We start from the raw sequence: 21,101 nt of genomic DNA, 5'->3' as shown, positions 1-21,101 counted from the left end.
AGAGGAGGCAAAAAAGGATTGGGAAGAATTTGGAAATCCAGAGTGGCTCGGAGGAGATCAAGCAAGTGACTGAATAAGTGAGACAGATGCACACACGAGCCTGCGTTGCACCGAAGCTCAGCATTGGTTGAAGCTGCAGCAGAGCTCACACAGCATCCTTCATCCCCCCCATCCCTCGTTCTTTGCTCTGCCTCCCTCACTCACTCACTCACTGTATCTCGCCTGCTGACTGAGGTATTTCTACAAGCACAGACTGGGACAGCCTTGACTCTTCTGCGCGAGGTTTGTGTGTAAATTCTCCAGCTATTCCTCTCCCTGGATCCTTTTCACATGGACTCTGATGCTCTCTGTGTGGGTGAGAAGTTGCGGATGTGCATGTCAGAGTAAGATCATGGACCAGAGGGGAGCAGGAGACAATCAAGGAAACTGGGTCACTGGCAGGCTCTCCTGACTGATGCCTGTTTGGACCTGGAGGGATGGGGTGCACCACCAGCACGGTTGTGTTTGATGGGCTGCGTACTGTCCTGGAGAGGAACTGTAGTGGCTACATCTGCAAGGAAGCAGCAGAGCCCACTGGACCGTCTGAGGCAGAGCGAGCGCTGAGTCGGAGAGAGTCGCGTGTATTGCCAACACCACGAATACTTAAGGTGTGTGTGTCTGTGTCTGTGCACTCTCTCTAACCCAATATAGCAGCTTTTTATTTTTCTACCAACAAAAGCAACACAACTGTTTGTGTATTGAGCAAAAATCTATATGGAAAAAAGGTTACATTATTTATTCATTTTTTACGCTATATGCTGTAATGTTAAATGCCACGAGGACACAGTAACAAACCTAATATTTATTGATTTATCTAACCATCCAACCCATACCTTTTTTGTTTAGTACTTTGGTATTAAACAGGACAAAAAAGAATCAACAAGCAGCACATTTTATTACAGTCTTATTTTGAAAAGCAGGATGTTTGATGCCTTTTTTTGTCTTTCAATGAACTGGATCATGGTTTTAACCAAAATACATACATTAATTCAATCAGTGCAATGGCTAACGTCGCTGAATTTAGTTCTGAAACTCCTTTTAAAGTGGTGTTTCTGTCTACTAAAACTCTGCTATCATAAAAGTAATGGTTATAGCTCCTCAGAAGTAATATAACATGGAGAAAATCAGTAAATTCTGACATTATCTAATCAATAACAACTTGTCAGAGGAAGTCCTTTGCCGATAGGCTCTGCTAACATACTGAAGGAATACCTAATATATGACTAATTAAATTATTTAGATGGTAGACTCATTGAAACAAAGCTAAGTTTAATTTATATGGTATTTACACAACCGTTATTTATATTCAGCAGCTACACAAGTAAAAATCACTGTCACGTGACTCTGCACCTATGAATGTTGCCAGTATAAAAAGTAGGGCAGTAGGAGGGCCGACTGTTGCCTCTTGCTAAGCACTTCACGGGTTAAAGCCTCTGTGAGCAGGGATGGGGGGTGAGGAGGGTGAGGAGGGACAGTAAGCCCTGTGTCTGCTGGAAATCAATCACCGCTCTTCATCTGTGAACCAGCGGGCTTGGCAGGGTTTCTGCTGCTCCGTACCAGCTTGTCTTCTTCTTCTCGTTTGTGTTTACTCACTGCTGTGTGTGTGTGTGTGTGTGTGTGTGTGTGTGTGTGTGTGTGTGTGTGTGTGTGTGTGTGTGTGTGTGTGTGTGTGTGTGTGTGTGTGTGTGTGTGTGTGTGTGTGTGTGTGTGTGTGTGTGTGTGTGTGAGATGTCTTCTATGTGTTGCTGGTTCATCGTACCCACAGCAGAGAGCTGAGTGACAGCGGCAGGGAATTGGGTCAAGGGCACGCTTGCTTCTCTTGGCTCCGGAATGGTCTTATCACCCAAACCGGGGCAGTTAATCCTCTGTCAGCATCCATGGTCTTATAATCGATAGTTAAAGTGTGCGAGGGATATGGTTCAGTCCAGAGTGGAACTGAAACTGGCAAAAACCACACCAACCAGTTCAGTAATGTTAAATATGTCACTACTAAAGCTACGCTTACTGCTATTATTAGCAAACAGCTAAATCATCATTCCCCCAACTTGATGAATGACATTCTAAGGAGCTGAAAAACACAATGAGGTATTGACAGCTATCATACCTGTTTTGTTTTGACAATTGAAGCGAAAGGGAAAGTTTAAAGGTTTGCAATTCTTTTGACCTTTTTAGAAATGTTTGAATTTCTTGTAAGTTTTTATTTCCCTTGATTTCATCGCTTTATTCGCTGTAGAGAAAACACAAACCAGGCAACCTTTTTGTTTGCATTACTTTAAAAAGTGTACCGTAGCAGTCGTAACCTTCTACTCCCTTCTTAGTTTTCATATGAGCCTTGGCCTTTGCGCACATTATCTTCATACAAAAATGTCTAAAACTGGGCAGGATGTGTGCTGCTTTGGGAACTGTTTGCACCTATTTAATCCATTAAGCCCGGTTATAAAAAGACACAAGCCATTATGTTTGCCCTTTTAATTCCTTCTGATTGCAGCAGGTTATCACTTCTGGGCATTTTAAACATAGATGTTAAGCCAAGCGTGCATTCAGCTAGTTGCAGACAATCCTAGACGAGGCTGACTATGGGAAGCTGTCCGTGAACCTTTTAATGTCTGGAGACATTGCCTGTTTACCGCTTTGTTGATTCACTCGCTGATTACAACAGCTCAGCCTTTTCCTTCCTCGTGAAAGCTCTCGTAACGGTCTCCTTCAAAGAAAAGTCGCAGATTTGAGATAATGTGTGGGCTCCTGCGCAATGGTAATTTTTTTGTCTTGTTGTTCTTGAGAAAGCCTTGCTGTCAAGCGGTTGACTCACTCAGTAACAGAAGCACTTGAAGTGATGGAAAAAGAAAAACTGGTGAAAGATGATAGTACCTTTTGTCCAAATCTGTTTTGGGACTCCCACTCCCAACATACGATCTGTGATGGTCTGTTTCCAGTGACCTTTGCCAAATGGGTACATGTTTATACATTCCTTGTGTTAAGGAGTTAAAATACCAAACAGAGCCTGCATGACGTCACCCAGAAGTTGTTCAGATTAAGTCAGTTAGATAGATTCAATCACTTTGACCTCTCTTTGATATTTACCCACACATTATGTTCACCCATCACACCCATCCTGACCACACTGGGCAAACGCTACGATCAGTCTCTTTGTAGTTTTCATGTTTCATGCATTTACAGGAAAACAACACCACATCTGTTTTTCTTGGTGATTGCTTCCTACTTTCGAGACAAGTCAGCCTTACTTGCATCATTCCTCGCACCACCAGTGCATGTGTTCAGTGTTTATGTTGCTCACTTGGTGACTGATACATGGGATACATTGTCTGCAGCACTCAGGCTCGTGTGCTTTAAAGGCATTCTGGCAACAGTAGTTTGATTTTCCCAGAGATGTAAAAGCAGCTTTATTCGTATTCAATACTGTTAGTTACATTTAAGGCTCGTTCATCAATAAACCAATTTTGCTCTCCGTCTCTAATAGCTGCATTATTACCGAGCGCATTCCTGTAATGTAAAGTGAGACTTTTTTTATTTTCTAGCTCTGCTGCAGACTCTTTGCCTCATGATTGCATCCTGTTATTTTCAATGCCATTGTTTCCCACATCCTACTGCCATGATGTTATTAACAGGGACTACATACACAGTACAGCATCTTTATTACCTCTGGTTTAGTCAACAGTACAGGACCGTGTGGAGAAGTGACCGAAAACAGAGCGGAGAGGGGTGGGTGCTTGAGCTGCCGCTGTAGTGGAGCGCTGTGTTTTTGCTACATTACATTCCAGGTTACACCCTGTTTTGCTTTAGCTCAGACGCTGCTTGCATCAAACCTTTGTTACGCAACTGAGAAGTCCAGTCATACTCACGTCCAGGGTGGGGATCACAGCTTGATATATGTGGGTAATTGCTTAATATTTTAACCTATTCTAATATTAGTCATTTCCTCCCTTTTCTTTTATTACCAGACAGAGATAAAAATTGCGATTGTGATTGAAAACAAAAGGGAAAAAAAATAAAGAAATCTACGAGCAACCAAAGATGGACATCTGATGATTGTCCAGATCCTTAATATACTATTTTACAACTTCCATAGTGAATCGTATCATGCAAAACCAATGTAATAAAATATAATTTATATGATGTGTAATGATACATAAGTGGATTACATCATTTAGGTCAAGATTAAGTGGCATATTGGACTTCAAATTCATTGTGTTTGTCTTGCCTCCCAGTTCTGTCATGAAATGGTTCGATAATGACGCAAAGCGAAACCAAACGAAATTTCTAAGCGTTTCCAGAAAACAAGAGAAAACCCTCATAGAGAATAAGAGGACATTTTGCCTGATTGTTTTCAACATTTTTTTTACTTAGATTTTTTTCATTCCTGAGCATTCATTTCAGATCCACAGGTACAGCAACAAAGTGTGAGTCGTCAACAAACCGTCTTCTTTTTGTACATTTATGCCGTCAGTTTATTCGCACTCACAGGAGGGCGTATGAAATTGTATTTGATCAGAATACACTTCCCAAAATATCCTTTGAGTGTTCTTCTGGCAACTTCAGTGTTTGTTCTGCTACTAAAAAGGCCTCAGCGGGCCTTCCTGCTTAGACCCAGTGCCAGCTTGCCCCAAAGAAATATGTTTGTAATCGTTTCCACGGAATTTGATTTAAGCACCGAGCCAAAAAATGTGAGTGCTGTGCCACGCCAGCATGTCCTCAATAAGTTATATTGCTGCAGATATGAGATATCTAGGAGGATTCAAAAAGTCGAGCTTCTACTGCATCACTCTTCTTTTCTTTATCCGTGTGTGTTTTTAGTGGAGCGGGACGTATAGTCATGCAAATGTGTGCTAATAATCGAGAGTTTACTCGATTTACTCGTGTACTAAACTGTAAATGAGTAAAGCTGTAGATGGACACAGTATAAATCGAAGAATTTGATACGGTAAAGGCTTTTACTGGCTCCAGGACTGCAGTTGGAAGACTGAGAGGGGTAAACTATACTGCAGAGCAGAGCTTGCATCAATACCAAAATCAATACTAATATTTGGTAATTAAAAAAGTCCAATATGTTAACCAATACTTTTCTTTTTCTTTCAAACACATGAAACATAAATACATTTCCCTATCATTTGTTTGCGGCATCCCGTGCACCTGTTGCTGAGCAACAGGACATCAACACTCATTCAACATGTTTGACTAGACTTTCTCCCACCTCTTCTTTACCTTTTTTTTTTTTTTTTTTTTTAAATGAACTATTAGCTGTTAGAAATCTAGATAATATTGGCTGACTATATCAGTGAGGGTCAATATATTGGTCAGGATCAACTGTAGAGAGCATCTCAACTGATTCTCTGCTTATGGTAAACACTCAGTTAAACATGCAGCTCAATGGGAAAGTTCCTGATGCAAGTTTTCTGGAAAGTACCTTCCACTTATATGTACAATATTTACTTCATATAGGAATCAGGATATATGTAACAGTGAAGCTCATATCAGGTCCTGCATAAAGAGCTTCTCTGTCACCAGTCATCTGGTTTTTTGTCAGTGTTGTTTTTTCTTTCTTTCAGTATTACCAGACTGCTACCCTCAGGTTGTTTAGGTAATGGTTAGTTGGGGCTAAGGTCAAAGTAAAGTGAAACTTTTACCCAGCAGTTATATACTTATACTGCACCATACTATTCTCGGACACATGACAAGCAACAATTGCCCAAGTGTAGTTAGAAAGCACTGAAGGAAATCCCCATAACATCTCCATGCCTTTTTATACAATTATACTGTTGAGTCCCATAGTGTTACATTTTATTTTTTATTTTATTACAACCAGCATCTAATTGATTATTTCTTATGGATTTCTTAATAAATTCTCAGTTTGTGTTAATATGAAAAAATATTAACACCTCTTCACCCATTTTCACCAGCCATCATTTCAGCTACCTGTGGAAAGCTGATTGCACTATGCCTTAAATGGGCATGGTGCAATCAGCTTTAATTTCATAAGGACAAGTTACAGCAATAAACTTGCCTGTTGCCTGTTTAATATCCTGTTATTGATTTAGATCGAATTACCTATACAAGTGTGTCACATGTAACCCTTTGAAGGAAGCAGCTGCTCTCTCTCTTTCTCTTTAAACTGAGGCGCAGGCGTGAAACCATAACATCCACTCCTGCGGTGGCCCACCAGAGGAATCTGTAGGTGGAGCCCACTCCTGGGTGGGTTGAGAGGGGCTGCTTCATGCTGGAATCCCCCTTAAGCAGTTGCATCAACAAGCAGGGAGACAGAAGCTGGACCTAATCAGTCATCTGTGATTACAGCTACTGTCTCAGCTGTAGTCATGTACTGGAAGGAGGAGAGCAAAAAAAAAAAAATTTAAGTGACTAATAACTCTGTCATATTGGCTGACACAGCTGATTCATGTCCTGCTCAGTCTTATGTCTTTAAAAAGGTGGCAGAGTTTTTTAAATGTTGCTTCTGGAGTCCTGCTACAATCTGAAGGGTTCAGCCTGGAAGCTCATGTTTAACCTTTCAAAAGAAAACTTGGTCATGCTTATTATTAATGTGCCACTAAAGTGCCTCATTGTTGTGTCACTCACTCTGGGCTTTTTTTGATAAATTTGAACCTAGCTCTTGTTTCAGCTGTCCCACATAAGGCGTGGATTGTGCCTGACCACACTGTAATTCTTGAGGAATGTGTATCTTTTGTTTTCTTTTGTTAACCCTTTGTTGCTGTGCAGGTGGATAGTGTGGGGTCATATAGCTTCAGTGTGTGTGTGTGTGTGTGTGTGTGTGTGTGTGTGTGTGTGTGTGTGTGTGTGTGTGTGTGTGTGTGTGTGTGTGTGTGTGTGTGTGTGTGTGTGTGTGTGTGTGTGTGTGTGTGTGTGTGTGTGTGTTTAACTCCCCCAGGCTGCACAGCTGAGTGTAGGAGGGGCCATCTCCTCAGCCTGGGTGTGAGTCCACTGCTTTCAGTCAGAGCAGCTGTAGCTTGGAGTGAGCTAGGGACTGAAAAGGGAGATATAGAAACTTTTTCCAGTACAAAGATTTTTCTCTACCTGATATGCTGGCTTGCGACTTCTCTTTGGGATCTGGCTTGGAAATATCTTACCACAAGTGTTGACAATGCAAGGAAGGGCTAGTAAAACTCCAAAAAAGGAGCTGGTCATTGAGAGTCCACAGCAGTACAAGAGGTTGGTTGCAGCTGAGCCTGAGGTAGATCCAGTGCCACAGGTGGTGGTAAGTCATTCAAGTAATTCACATAGAGATGTGAGACTTTTTGGTTTACATTTAAAAAAAAAAAAAAAAAAAAAAAAAAAAAAAAATCAGTACTGACGTCTCAAATTTGCTCTGATCCTCGAGAAAGTAAGTCGTGTAAAGGTTAACCTCAGCCATAAAGTGCCAAAAGCAGGTGTCATGTGAGCGTTTGTGCTGGTTCACTCTCTCGCCTCCTTTCATATAAACAGTGCTGCCAGCTCACATTTCAAATTTGCAGTGTTAGCACCAGCACGGGGGAAGGTTGAACTTTATTAGCACTTTACTACCTGGACGAATACATCACAGGTCCCTCGACTTTATTCTCAAAGATTGCTTTGGCTCGTAAAATGTTTTATTTGGCGCAAAAGTCGGCGCCCGCGACAGTGATAATTTCCTGCCCTTTAATGAAGGTGTCCAGTGCTCAGGCCCTCTGCAGAGTCAACCAAACAATCAGTGACAAGATTGAGAGGCACTACACAGCACCATTGTTTCAAGCTGCGTGAGGGTGCAGTGATGTGGAGGAGTGGGAGATGCAGATAAACAGCTGCCCGATCGCTGTAGAGAGGGAGTGGAAGGGATGGCTTCATGAGCGTCTGTTTTCTGTTCTTGCAGGGTTGGCTCGCCTGTTTGCTGACTTGAGTTTACAGCTGTTGAATATACAGTCTGCACGTTTCTGCTCGGGTGTGTAGACGACCAAGAAACGTAACTGGAGCTTCAGTATTTTCCGATTGACAGTCAAACGTTACCGTTAGTCTTGAAGGCATTTGTTCAACAGGTGATTTCAAATACCTTCTTAAAGGACTAATTTGACAATAAGACAGTGTAAATTTGGGGCTATGTATTGACTATGGTCAGCACTGTGGGTTGAGAGAATGACAGAGCTTTTGCGCTCAGTGCTGAGTGCACTGTGTGGTTGACCACTTTGGGCCACTGACAAAGCAATGTGGAGGCGCCCAGAAGAGTTTAGAGGGAATCAGCAGCACTTGAGTGGGTTCAGATATCCATTACTGGTGAGAAAAGGGGCACCATCACTAAAACGGGGTCAAATCTTTCAGCACATACTTTATTTAAATGTAGTTACTACCACATCTTTACTAGCTTGGTTTTGACCATACAGCAGAGGCTTCATTAATTTATTTCTAGTATTTATTTGGTTTTTATATGGCATCTTTGAGCCTCAGATTGCTCACTTGTTCACTTTTTCTCTACTAGCTTAAACCCTCCAGTCCAAAAGTCTCAAACTTATGGCAGAACTCACCTGACAAACAGTCCTGGTGTGGTGATGACATCACTATGACAGGAGTGGCACATGGAAATTGAAAAATATTTCTCCACAGCATTGCTTCAGTACATTGAGGTCTGCAGGTATTTGTTTTTGCACAGATTGATTAAGGTCCAGCCAGCATTTCAGTTGGGTTGAGGTCTGGACTTTGACTGCAACGCCTTGATTTTTTTTCTCTTTAGATTTGCTGTTGTGCTTTGGATCATTGTCCTGTGGCTTGACCCACCACATCCAAGCTTTAGCTGACAGATGAGTAGCCTCACAGTTAACTCCAGATAACTTTTATTGTTTTTATCTCATTTGATTATTTTAGATGCACAGCACTTGGGTCAATAGAAGGGTATCTTTAGTTTGTCACATGTTTGGCTTTGTTTTTGGTTTTTGCTAAATAAAGACTGACATGGTGACATGGTAAAACCTCAGACTTGAAAGAGGGTGTACTTTTTCTTTTTTCTTTTTTACCATGACTCAAACACTCATCGTTTGTTTTCTAAGATTGCTCATCATATATAAACACTGTCAGAATGTGCTTCTGTTCCTTTTCACTTGGAAAAAAGGGAAATTGTAGTTTGTTTTGTTATTAATTAGGTTATTGTATGTTGATTTTACTCATGTAAGATCAGATGGGGCCACTTGTTGCCTGTTAAGTAGAATGACCCCTCTGCTCCAGAGTATCCCTTGCAGGTGTTTGGTTTAGTCAAACCTGATTCATTGTGTTTTGGGGTTTTTTCCCAGGTCATTGCTTAATAATGACAGTATAGGTGTGTTTGCCTGATGTTCTTAAGACTTCAGTATCTGCTGAAGGCGCTCAGATTGTGGAGATATGGAGATTTTAGGCGTCGGATTAAGTAAGACATACACGTTTTTATCTTATCTTTTCATAAATTCAATTCAATTCAATTCAATTCAATTTTATTTATATAGCGCCAAATCACAACAAAAGTCGCCTCAAGGCGCTTTATATTGTACAGTAGATAGCACAATAATAAATACAGAGAAAAGCCCAACAATCATATGACCCCTATGAGCAAGCACTTTGGCGACAGTGGGAAGGAAAAACTCCCTTTAACAGGAAGAAACCTCCGGCAGAACCAGGCTCAGGGAGGGGCGGCCATCTGCTGCGACCGGTTGGGGTGAAAGAAGGAAAACAGGATAAAGACATGCTGTGGAAGAGAGACAGAGATTAATAACAGATATGATTCGATGCAGAGAGGTCTATTAACACATAGTGAGTGAGAAAGGTGACTGGAAGGGAAAAACTCAATGCATCATGGGAATCCCCGGCAGCCTACGTCTATAGCAGCATAACTAAGGGAGGATTCAGGGTCACCTGGTCCAGCCCTAACTATATGCTTTAGCAAAAAGGAAAGTTTTAAGCCTAATCTTGAAAGTAGAGATAGTGTCTGTCTCCCGAATCCAAACTGGAAGCTGGTTCCACAGAAGAGGGGCCTGAAAACTGAAGGCTCTGCCTCCCATTCTACTTTTAAATACTCTAGGAACAACAAGTAAGCCTGCAGAGCGAGAGTGAAGTGCTCTAATGGGGTGATATGGTACTACAAGGTCATTAAGATAAGATGGGGCCTGATTATTTAAGACCTTGTATGTGAGGAGCAGGATTTTGAATTCAATTCTGGATTTAACAGGAAGCCAATGAAGGGAAGCCAAAACAGGAGAAATATGCTCTCTCTTTCTAGTCCCTGTCAGTACCCTTGCTGCAGCATTTTGGATCAGCTGAAGGCTTTTCAGTGAGTTTTAGGACATCCTGATAATAAAGAATTACAGTAGTCCAGCCTGGAAGTAATAAATGCATGAACTAGTTTTTCAGCATCACTCTGAGACAGGATATTTCTAATTTTAGAGATGTTGCGCAAATGGAAGAAAGCAGTCTTACATATTTGTTTAATATGTGCATTGAAGGACATGTCCTGGTCAAAAATGACTCCAAGGTTCCTCACAGTGTTACTGGAGGCCAAGGTAATGCCATCCAGAGTAAGAATCTGGATGGCATTCTTTCCTGGCTTACCTGTCTGACATCTAGAAATCTCTCCATCCATCAGTTTTTTCTGTTCTAAGGGGAGCACAGTTTATTGAAGTTTAACTGCAGATAATTGTAGCTTCATGCGTAAATAATACTTGTGAAGAAGAAGTTGTCTGGTATGTCACAACCTGCTTCAGCTGACAGACATGGTGGCACCATCTCTGCTCTCCTATTCCCTCCCTGTCCTTGAAACTGATACAAGGTCCTGCCCCCTCTGTCCTCGCTCTACTCTGTTACTAACAAAGGTTGCTACATAGCAACATAGATTCAGGCAGGTCTACATGCATGACTCCCCCCCACACCCCAAGCTGAGATCATGCTAACATTATCAGTCCCAGATGTGGGAGGAACGAGTGAGCAGTGCTGTCGCTCAGCCCTGAAGTCTGCTGATCTGTCACTGCTTGTTTTTCACTTTGCTCGTTGTTAGATTTATCCACCCATCCCAACAGATAAAAGCATTGACAGCTTGCGTTCTGCCTGGTGGCCACTGCATCCTCCTGCGACTTATAGGCTTTCTCCTTGGGGGTGTAGAGTGGGTCAGCACTCTAACCTGCTTCAGCAGGCACTGCGACAATAAACCAAAAAATTTGCATGTTGTAAAGAGTTGAGCTCATTGAGACCCTCCTTATCCTTGAAGCAGATGCACTTTCTCTGGGCAGATGGAGCCCTGATTGACTTGTCACTGTGCATCTAACAGAAAGCATGTCTTATTGTGCCCAGTGTGACAACACGGCTGGATAAATCAAAGTCTGTTGACTGTGATCTCTTCTCCTGCAGATACTTATTTAAAGTGCATTCCTGTTAGTTATGGTTTACCAGCTTTGTTTTTTATTTTGTTGCTTATTCATCAAGATCCCCCACTATATAAGTGTAAGCATCATCACATAGGTTAACCACACACCAAACTGCCGTTGTTTGAAAGTCTTTTCTTTCCTCGCACCGAATGCACTTGTGCATGCACGTCCTTTTTTAAATATTCTGTGCTACAAATGAGCCGTTCTTATTCAGAAGTTTGCTCCTATATCTGATCTCTACATCTCTACAAACGCAATAATAAATTGATATGTCATGATATGTCCTTTGAGACCAATTTATGCCTGTCGTCAAGTTTCATTTAGTTGATGAGAAAGTGATGAAGGTCTGAAAACTGAAATGAGGTAATGGGTTTTTACTCTCCAATGCTGAGGGGTTGGCATGTCAACAGTAATCTTATTATGTTTGATTGTTTGCATATTGTTACTCATTTCCTTGATCTCTCTTCTGAATCCATCCAATAACGTCACAGATAGCTTCTTCTATGCCTTCGTGTTACTTGCTTTAGTTTTGTAGTTTAATCCGCAACTGTGTGTTTATGTGTTTTCTAGGTAAAACCAAAGGTGATCGAGCCGCTCGATTATGAAAATGTGCTGGTGCAGAGGAAGACGCAGATCCTTAGCGATGTCCTCAGAGACATGCTGCAGTTCCCCCTTGAGGACTTTGAGGTGAGTGTCCAAACTTTTCATGCACATTTTTCAGCAGACTCACCATCCATGTTTGCAGAAGTACAGATGCTGAGTCTTACTATAGTAAATGTAGCTCTGGGGTTAAATTGCTGAGGAGCAGCTATGAAACTATGGAAAAATGTTCCATAGCAAATGGTGGTGTGCATCTTCAGTGTTCTGGTTTCCGTTGTTGCTGTACACTTCTGGTGCAAAGTCAGGCAGACAGGAGTTAAACTGTCCTCCTGTGTATTGCTGCTAAACACACGAGGTCGTTACATTTACTGGTATCTATACAATATTAATATTTACTCGTCCACTTGCGTGTTTTCTTTTTTGTGTTTGTTTGAAGTGGTTTTTCCTTTGGGCCAGGCGCGGCCACTATTGTGATGATGGGTGTAGCCACTGACAAAGGCTTTCCTTTTGTTTATATCCTCCTCTGCTGCAGCAAGAGATGGGTCAGGGGCCATCTGTTTAATTGGCTCATTCTGTGTCCCATGTTGTGACAGAGTAAGTGTTATCTCCAGCCACACCGTGCAGGATGTGCGTCCCTCACACTTTCCACGCTGCGGCTGGAAAATCTAAAATGGAGATCTGGCCCAGAGCTGGTACTTCAGGAAATGAGACTTCTTTGAAGGATGTTAGTATATCCTCAGATCTAACCCTACCACTTTGTCTCACATTGCTGTCAAAGCTTTATAGAGTCTGGGCCTTTAATATAACACCACTCCAGTAAGGGAAGTCTTTTTTGGGTTTGTCTTTTTTTTACTCTAATGACTTTAACATCTTTTGTCTGAATTCCCACATTGGTTGAAGAATACAGTTATTATTTATTGGAGTTGTAGATGGTATGTGTATTCCTCAGGATGTACGGGTCATTCAGATTGCTCTGATCCAAAGAGTTACAGTCAGAAATCTAATTGTGTCGACATCCTCTCCTGTAACGGGAACTGCAAAGTACAAGTTTCACCTGGAACATTTTGGAATGTTTTGGCATTACATCAGGAATTAACAGTAATTTTATGCTAGTGGAGTTGGTCCTTTATTATCAACACTGTACCACAAAAATTGATGCGGTGAGAATAAAAGACAAACATACTATTTCATGTATTTCTGATACCAGTACACACCTATGCTACAATATTACTGGGTCTGTTCATGCTGCTGGCAAACTGATATAGTTAATCACACTGAGAAAAGTAAAGAAAAAAATATGGTAGATCTTGTTTATATAAATAAATATAAGATTTATACCATCCATTGTCCAATCCCTTTAAGAGAATAGAAACCGGGGCATTTTTGTCGGTCTTCTTCACTGTAAATGTCATTTTAGTCTGTTGTTAGGTGGTTGCCAGGTAACGGGCCACACAATAAACTGGCATTGTTGTGCAGGGACACATCAGTGAGATGAACTCAGTTTTGTTCAGCCTGTTCTGACTGAGCCTGGTTCTGCTGGAGGTTTCTTCCTGTTAAAAGGGAGTTCTTCCTTCCCACTGTCGCCAAAGTGCTTGCTCATAGGGGGTCATACAATTGTTGGGTTTTTCTATGTATGTATTGTTGTTATACCTTACAGTATAAAGCGTGTTGAGGTGACTGTTGTTGTGATTTGGTGCTGTATAAATAAAATTGAATTGAATTGAATTGAATGTGGTTATGAATTACGTAGTACTGTTATGTAATGAAAATTATACAACACTTTTCTAAGTTGTTATTGGTGCATAGATGGTCGTGATGCTAGGATTGCAGTTTAATTGACCTTGCTTTTTTGTTTGTTTGTTTGTTTGTTTGTTTGTTTTTTGTCAGGTACGTGCATCATTTTCCAGTGTGTATAAATTAAGCAGATAAGATGATATTGTCCCTTTTTCTCTTTTTCACTTGTCTCCATACTTTTCCTTGTAACTGCTTTGGTCCTTTGCTGATACCGAGGCTGCTGATTTGTGGCTGGCTCTGAACACTGTAGAGTTTTGGACTTGTCCACTTTTCTTTGTTTGGATTCCTTTAAATGTCCACGTTCAGTTGGGTTAAGTGTTGTTAATTCGACAGGGTTTGTTGTCCAGACATTTTAGTGTCCATTTAACCACTGTTTACTTCGGTGAACTTTGTGCTTCAAATCACAGTGAAATCTTTCCAAGCTAGTGACATATTAGTGGAAGAAATGTGTTAGCATTTGGCTGTGAATGTGAGCGTGACTATTCGCCTGCATTGCTGTCCACGTGTTGCACATGCATGAAACGGACAGGCTCATGACACTCAAAGTCTGTAAACTTCTAGTAGATGGTTGCTAGGCAACATGTTAATTCATAATATCCATAATAAATACAAACTAATGGGCAGAGATGTAAGTAGGTATACTGTGTACCAAGTATGAGTGCTGAACTCCTGATCACTTAGGAGTTTCCTGACGGTTGGATGGAGATTTTCTCTGCTCCACCAAATCTTAATCAAATCATGAGTCCTTAACTAAGACACAGGCCAAATCACAAAATTTGAGGGGAACCTGTTTGATGCCCAGCTCTCTTTGCCACCTTCACTGTGAAACATAAGCCTCCCATAGTCAGTTTTTAGTGCATCTATAAATCGCTTCAGCCTTTAATGGCTCTTTCTTCCTTCAGATGTTGGTGCAAAATGCCCCAAATGACTGTGACATTTCAAGTCATTAGCATAATGAGTACAGCTTTTAGACACCAATACATGCTCAGAATTATTTTTATTTTTAATGTATTTTTTGTCAAAGCAAGGATGCATTCTCTGTAAATGATGTGTAATTACCAACTGCAGGGATCCTTAAGGCTTCTTGACTGAGCTTTGTGGTGAAATACATTTTAACTGAGTCTTTACGAGTAGCATGTTTTGTTTTGATGTATTTATTCTTTTTAAGCAAGATTGCAAATGTAGGATAATTAATGGTATTTTAGTGATGGCTTCATAGTGTTTTACGTAATGTAATGAACACCCTGTTTAACATGATTGCTTAAATGAAGAGTGAACTGGAAATCCATCAGAATAACAGATTTTTATTTTTAGGTGAGGATCCAGTTATGGTTACGTCATCATGCTGTCATAAACTTTTTTGTTTTCCTTTCTTCCTACTAATCACTCTTAAAATAGTTAAAAGTCATTGGCCAAAGATTTAGTTATGACCCAACCTGTGGATTTGGAGAATCATTGTAACCATATATGAACACTTTTAGAAATAATCAGTTTTTTCAAATGCTCAAAGAGAACTTGATTCAAGTTATATGGGATGATCTTCACATGTGAGATCAGCCTTCCCACAAACCTGCCAAAGTTGCTGTTTGGATGTGTAATGGGGACTTGGGTCTATCTGGGGAAAATAACCTTTAAATAATTCTTTGTCACTGGTGTGTAGAGCCACAGCTTTAATGATTAGAATATAAATGAAAGCAGCAGGTCTGCTTAGTGTTTCTAACTTTGGAATTGACTCTGGATAAAGAAGCGGTTGTTACGGTGTGTAAGGCCTGGCAGCTGGGTGCTATGTGACGGCAGGACAGCCTTGACTCTGACTTCTCATGCATATCCACGTATAGCCTGCTGCTATGAGCATAAGATGCCAGCTTCACACACAAACAGTACGTTGTCAGGGGCTGACAGGTGATTCTGACTGAGGGGGGGTTAAAAAAAAAAAACACGAGAGGCTCAGTGACTGATCTTAACATCTGTTTCTGCCTGTTCAGACTCTTGTTCAGGCAAGGTTGTAATCAGCTTTCAGTGTTTTGGGGGAGTTGTGTCAGTGTATGACCAGTGAGTGTTATGTAGAAATCTCAGTCTGCATAAAGACACTTCTAAGTATACAGGTCATGAGTCAAGGCAGAAAGAGCTCCTCTATCTCTGAGTTATTTTTGTATAAATCCAGTTTTTGTCTGTTTCCCGGTATTGGAAACCTCTATCAGATCTCTACCTTATCTTATTCCCTCTGGCTCATCAAAAGTCATGAGCTGTTCTTCTGGTAGGCGATGTTTATATCAGCTCCATCTGCTTTTGATCAAGATACTGCTGGCAAAGTGGAGGGAGGGTTGGGTTGGTCTCTCTGTGTGAGGTTCCTGGAGAAATTTGTCCAAGATTAGCAGAATAGGAGTCTTCCTTTCTCCTCAATTTGATATATGCTCTTTGTCTAAGGCCCCCCCTTTCACTGCGAAATCTGCAGATCAGAGCATTATTTTTGTTTCTTTACTTTGTCGTGTCCCTAAGGTTATGGTAACACTAGTCTTCTATATGATATTCTCTGTCAACCATTCCATGGAATGAAGAGTTTCCTGAGTGGAGGAATTTGCAGCCAAATTCCTCATTTCTGTGGAGGAATTTGGCTGCAGGTTGCATTTGTTCCTAAATGTATCTAATGAACATCATGTTGTATTGAAGGGGACTTTAAACAGAATGAAAGTCACAAATCCAGTGAGAGGTAGGGTCTTCTTTCCCATGGGCCGGTTTAAAATCCAAGTAAACTGAGCAACAAGGTTTGGCTACCACTGGCCATTAGAAAAGATTCAGGTTTAAGGCTTTACTGGACTGGTGTCACTTTTCAGACTTGCTGTCCATCAATCATTATCCACAGTCTGTACCAAATATTTGCAGAACTAATGACATAACTGTCAGCATTGGCATCATTTAGTATTTAGTACTAGTTAGTGTTAGTTAACTACAGTTCATCAGCTTGCTAAGTAAATATTTTACCTGGCGTACATGAAGGCAAGCTCATATTTGCATAAGCTCAAAGCACTGCTTTGTTTGTGTTCAGTCTGTCGGAGCTGTTGCGAAGTGGTCAAGTTCTTGTCTCCAGCTCAGCTTGGAGAAAGAAGATTGATAGTTTAGATAAAATATTGATGGGGTCTTATTGAACTTGGCCATCTCCCATAACAATTTGGGGAATGTTAAACCAGAGGATCTGACAATTCTCTGTGGCAACTTGTAGTCCAATTAAATGTTTCTTTTTGCCCACTCCCTGGTTGCCTCTTGCGTCCATGCCTGTTTATTTCTGCTGCTTTCAGTACAAAGATCATTATCTCCCCTGCAGGAAACATGGGTAGCAGACAGGAAAAGGGAGACTTAAGGTTCACAATTAAGAGCTCGGGAATTTGTTGACGTTGACACAGTAAGGACTGGATCTAACACCACATGCAAGTTTATAGAGGGCAAGAGGGGAGGCAAAGACAGCAGTTTTAGTATTTGTGTTGGGGTCATTCCAGATATCTAAAAAAACAAGCTTTTGTGAAACAACTTCTTTTATCCCGTAACTGTGAAACGCCACATTTGACTGATTATCATATCATGTAGCTTCATTTTAATGAAATCAGATGAATCTGATTTCAGATCTTTGAGGTGCATATTCTTTGAAGGCCATAAAGGTACTAAAAAGAAATCATACAGTAAACCAACGTGAATACTGTATACCCAGGACTCCAGCTTCAGATTCTTATAACAACTGGGAAACTCATTTTTGGAAACCTCAGTCATATCCAACACTGCTTGCTCCAAAGCAGGTTTTTTTTCCTGGCTCAGAATGAGCTTGTGTGGATTAACTCCACCGATGCTTCGCACCAGTCGCTGAATGCAAAAACAAAAAGAATGCTTTTTCTAATCGGCATGAATTCATGTAAAGTTACATAGTTGTTACACACAATAGTCTGCTGACTACTGCTTTATCACATCTCCACAGGTTATTAAAATAATTTTTACATCTCTGCGAAGGATCTAGTGACATGAAAGTCACAGTAATCAACCTGTTGGCGCTGTCGTTTTGAACATTTTGGCACGCTGATGTTTGTCCTTAGTGATCGATAAAAGCTCCTGTGCTGGTCTTGCTTAAATAAAATTTAAGGCTTTTTACTTTAATTACACTACAGGGTCTTGATTATTTTTGCTACTGTGTTGCCTGTCTGCTGAGTCAACCTGTTGGTCATTAGCGAAAGGCTTAAACACATCCATCAGTAGGCCTTAGAGTCAGATGATGTGGGCAGGCATCCCACTGTGTCTCTGACTTACTTGCATGCTTTGAACCCCAGATAGCCTTTGGTCACATTCACAAGACCATTTCAAGTGAAAGCACACCCTGTGATACTTTTTTTCAGTTTCAGTTTTGGTCATCCTTTGCTGTCTGCTGTAATCCCACAGTTATGTTTCTTCTGATGATTTGGACATTTGCTTTGTTTTCGCAGATTTCAACATTGAGGAGACAAGGAAGAACCCTGTACCCCACAGTGCCTGAAAATGCAGAGAGGGAGGCCCAGAGTCTGTTCGTCCAAGAGGTGGGCTGATTTTTAAGAAGATATCGTTTGAAGGACTTTCTTGCTATCACTCACAGAGAGCCTACAGAAAGACAGTGAAATAACTGAATCCAAATATTGGAAATAACTGGGGGTAATAATCCCAAAAAACCCACTGACAGCATTTAATAGTGGAATATACTCTAAGACCAAGTAGAGCCAATTAAATCATCTTACATGATAATACATGAAATCTCTTTCTGTTTGCCTCCAAACTCCTCTTACACAATCAGGAGTTGAGCAACCAAAATTGGCACACAAGGACATCTCAGGCCCCTGAAGGCTCTTATTTATATCAGACATGATGACATCATTATGTTACCTAGCAACCACCTGAAAAAAGGCTAAAATGACCCATTTGTATCCACAAAACTTGAATTATGTCTCACATATTATGATAACAGATTATGGTGCCTTGCAACCATTAAAAAAACAGACTAAAAACAGTACTGTAGCATGGATATATGCTAGTATGTTAAATTGAGAGAGATTCCTTTCATGCCTGTTGAGAGTAATGATCCAAAAAGCATGTAAAGCACACCAAAATTCATTTCCAAACAAATGTTTCTATTATACACAAACTAAGTAAGTACACTTGATATGATTAAGGAAGTGTATACATATCTTTTTAATGATAGACGTTTGAAAACGGCGTCAGCGCTTCAGGCTAGTAAGAACTTGGTCAATTATATCAGTCATAAACCACATAACTCCGCTACAGTGACGCTAATTTGGCTCATTACCAAATATATTACTTAATATTAGCAGTTATGAATGTTGCAAGTCATAGCGCATCAGGAAGTCATCGAGGAGCCTCGTTATAGATCATCATTGGAAGCATCGGGACTATTTGTGCCCTTTTTTTTCTCAGTAACATCTATTTATGGTACAATACACTGAAATTAAGTGCAACTAATTTGATAAGTTTATCAAGCTTCTGCTTGTTTCCTGTCATTAGTTATTACCGTCAGTGCTGAGCCTTGAGCCTTGCTGTTGAGTGATTCAGCCTGGTTTTGGTCAGCTGTGGCATCTTGAAAGTCCAAAAGGGCAAAATCAAATAAAACCACAGGACGTTCACCAGATGTGACATCTTATTCATGTAGTGCGGGATTAATTCAAAATATACTTATCAGTAACTCACAGTTGGCGCTGATTAAAACGATGAATCATAATCATCCAGCTCTAGCAGAGCTTTTTAAGCCACACACCAGCTGAAAGCCGACAGTTCTCCCTCCGGGTCAAAGGTCAGCATTCAGAGCGCCTTGTCTGAAGTCAAGATACTGACACCCGGTTAAGCGCTGTGTGACATCACCGGGACAGCTGTGGAGATCAGCCCAGTGAGAGCCTCTCTGTTTCCGATTCGCCTCCTGATCAGGTTGCATTTCATCTCCCTGCAGGAGCAGTTCTTGTAAATGGCGTGAGTTTCTGTAGAACAGATACCAGGGAGCTGCACTTATGACTGACTCTAACAATGAACAGATGTTTTCTTTTCAAGGAAAGGAGGACAGCGAAACACTCCCAATTTGTGTTGGTGGACGTTGGATTGTGGCAGAGTCACCGTGCATACACTCCTCCTTTTTTTTTATCTCAAGGAGAAGCTTTAATGGTTGGAAATATTAAATATTGTCCTAATGTGTATGTTAGTGAGTTGTCTACTGGAACTTATAAAAGACTTTTAGGTCATAAGGATTTGAAAAGAAGTCACCATCAAACACCGTCACTAAGCTACTGAAATCGTGCAGCACTGAACTAAGTAAGAGCAGGGCTTTGTAAATCTGTTAACCATCTCACCAGCAATTCTGATTAAACGGACTCACATCCTAAGCCTCAAATTCTCATCAGATGGTTCGACAGTTTCTTCAGCTTTATCAAAGTGATGATCCTTCATCACATGCTTCATGTAGCATGTTGAGATGAGAAAATGGAAACACATTTAGAGGTGACTGAATGACACCCACTTCCAGCCTTCACATAGCCCTGAACTGCTACCTCGCTGTGTCAATGCAGTGTTACAGTGATCTGTAATTAATTTCTGTTGTCTCCTCAGTGCATTAAGACCTACAAGTCAGACTGGCATGTGGTCAACTACAAGTATGAGGACTATTCCGGGGATTTCCGACAGCTTCCAAAGTAAGTCTATAGTTAAAAAATCCTCGACTCAGCACTACAGTGTATTTATAGAGGTGCCGTCACATTGTTATGAGGGTTTAGTAAGAACTCCTATGCTATACAGCCGGTTTAAAGCTAAATCCTGCAGTCACACAGTTTTTTTTAGCCTGATCACACACGCAAGCTGTCGCCTATTCCCTTTTCTGTGTCTGACATCTTGCGTGACTTAATTAAAAGGAAACACAGCATACAAATAACTGTTGCACACATTTAAAAGACTGTTTCCTTTTCCTAGTGCATTGAGCAATTTCTGAACGCAACCAGTGTGGAAACCACCCTCATTGTTTAGAGATTGTGTCATCACCTCCAGCTTCTCCCGTAAAGAATCCTTATTTTATAACCAGCGTGTTAGAAAATGAGCTGACAGTGACCTTGATGGTACAACTGCTGCCAAACGTTCTGTCACTTTACTGAATCTGGGGAAGTTGAAACAATGCACCGTGACGTCGGTCGCCAGTTTACAAAATTAACAGTATTTTTAGTTGGTGATACTCACCTTTTGGCACCTGCTCATTTTCCAGCAAGCTGTGTGTGTGTGCGTTATGTTTCCACGAGCAGCCGAAAAGTCGTT

The 21,101-nt window shown here is 40.9% G+C and overlaps 1 protein-coding gene across 2 annotated transcripts in view; it reads left to right on the top strand.

Annotated features, from left to right (window-relative positions):
• The window catches only part of zmp:0000001200 (dedicator of cytokinesis protein 9), a 73,646-nt gene that overhangs the window by 19,967 nt on the left and 32,578 nt on the right, over nt 1–21,101 (top strand). The window contains exons 1-4 of one of the 2 annotated variants that reach the window (XM_039600543.1): nt 324–647; nt 11,967–12,083; nt 18,254–18,343; nt 20,409–20,491. In XM_039600543.1, the coding sequence (XP_039456477.1) occupies nt 477–647; nt 11,967–12,083; nt 18,254–18,343; nt 20,409–20,491 (461 nt within the window). In that variant the 5' untranslated portion in view covers nt 324–476. Of the gene's footprint in view, nt 1–323; nt 648–11,966; nt 12,084–18,253; nt 18,344–20,408; nt 20,492–21,101 lie in introns of those variants that run through there. The other variant, XM_031743187.2, reaches the window with a different exon arrangement.

The sequence above is a fragment of the Oreochromis aureus genome, linkage group 16 (assembly GCF_013358895.1).
Source record: "Oreochromis aureus strain Israel breed Guangdong linkage group 16, ZZ_aureus, whole genome shotgun sequence".
NCBI classification, from domain to species: Eukaryota; Metazoa; Chordata; class Actinopteri; order Cichliformes; family Cichlidae; genus Oreochromis; species Oreochromis aureus.
This window is presented reverse-complemented; position numbering and strand designations above follow the sequence as displayed.